This window comes from Merops nubicus, unplaced genomic scaffold, assembly GCF_000691845.1.
Source record: "Merops nubicus isolate BGI_N331 unplaced genomic scaffold, ASM69184v1 scaffold49832, whole genome shotgun sequence".
NCBI lineage: Eukaryota > Metazoa > Chordata > Aves > Coraciiformes > Meropidae > Merops > Merops nubicus.
The window spans coordinates 1-849 of record NW_008596524.1 but is presented as its reverse complement, the minus strand read 5'-3'; the positions used below and the strand labels follow the sequence as shown (position 1 = coordinate 849).

Here is an 849-nt window from a genome sequence, read left to right as displayed (position 1 = left end):
CTCCGCCTTCCCCAGCGAGCGGGATTTTTTTGCCCAACTTCGGCAGAGAGCAGGGGAGTCACTTACCCGAAGGGGCCCTGGGATCCCGCAGCCAACCGTCCCCATTTCTACAGCAAACAGCGCAAATCAACTCAATGCTAAAATTCCATAGCAAATGGAGTTAAATAAATTTACGAGGCTAGAACCCATTAATTGGGCAATAAAAAGTTTTATGATACTCATTTACATACAATGCCACGGGCTTTCTACGCAATGGCGCCTCGGCTATAATTAAAACCATAAAGGCTGTGCTGACAGTAATTCTGGCGACACGCTTTGCCTGGCTGCCACGGCTCCGAGCCCTCTCCGCTTGCCCCTACCTGAAGACCTCATCCAGGGGTATATCCGGAAATTAGGCTCAGCCTGGTTGTGCAGGTTGCTTTCCTCCGCTTTCTCACAGCTGGGTTTGGTTAGCTCATTGCAGAGGACGGGAATGTTCTGATCAAAAGAGGAACAATGCAGGTTGTAGGCAGTATGCGGAAGAGAAGGGGCTTTGATATATAGTTCTGTTCACATTGTACAAGCCGGGCATGGAGGAGGCGAAGGCCCCCGCGCCTGGTCCATAGCCGCTTCTCTGGGAGTTGCTTGCAAAGGAGCAAGAAGTAGGCTCTGCATTTTGGAAAAGAGAAGCCCCCGCCGTATATTTGCTAAAAAGCGCATTCACATAATACGAAGAGCTCATAATTTTGACCTGTGATTTGTTGTCCGGCAGGCTTCAGTGTCGGTTTTACGAGGTAGCGTGATATATGATAACATTACACCCCCAGATTTACACCAAACCCCATTTTCTTTTGGACTGAGCTGCCTCTA

The 849-nt window shown here is 49.2% G+C and overlaps 1 protein-coding gene across 1 annotated transcript; it reads right to left on the bottom strand.

Annotated features, from left to right (window-relative positions):
* Positions 1-66: 66 nt before the first annotated feature.
* On the bottom strand, positions 67-727 carry HOXA7 (homeobox A7; the record flags this gene model as incomplete). Its single annotated transcript, XM_008936392.1, is given in 3 exon segments — positions 67-107; positions 320-511; positions 513-727. Coding segments are annotated over 3 exon segments (442 nt in total), but the record flags the coding sequence as incomplete, so codon positions are not given.
* Between the last annotated feature and the right edge of the window lie 122 nt (positions 728-849).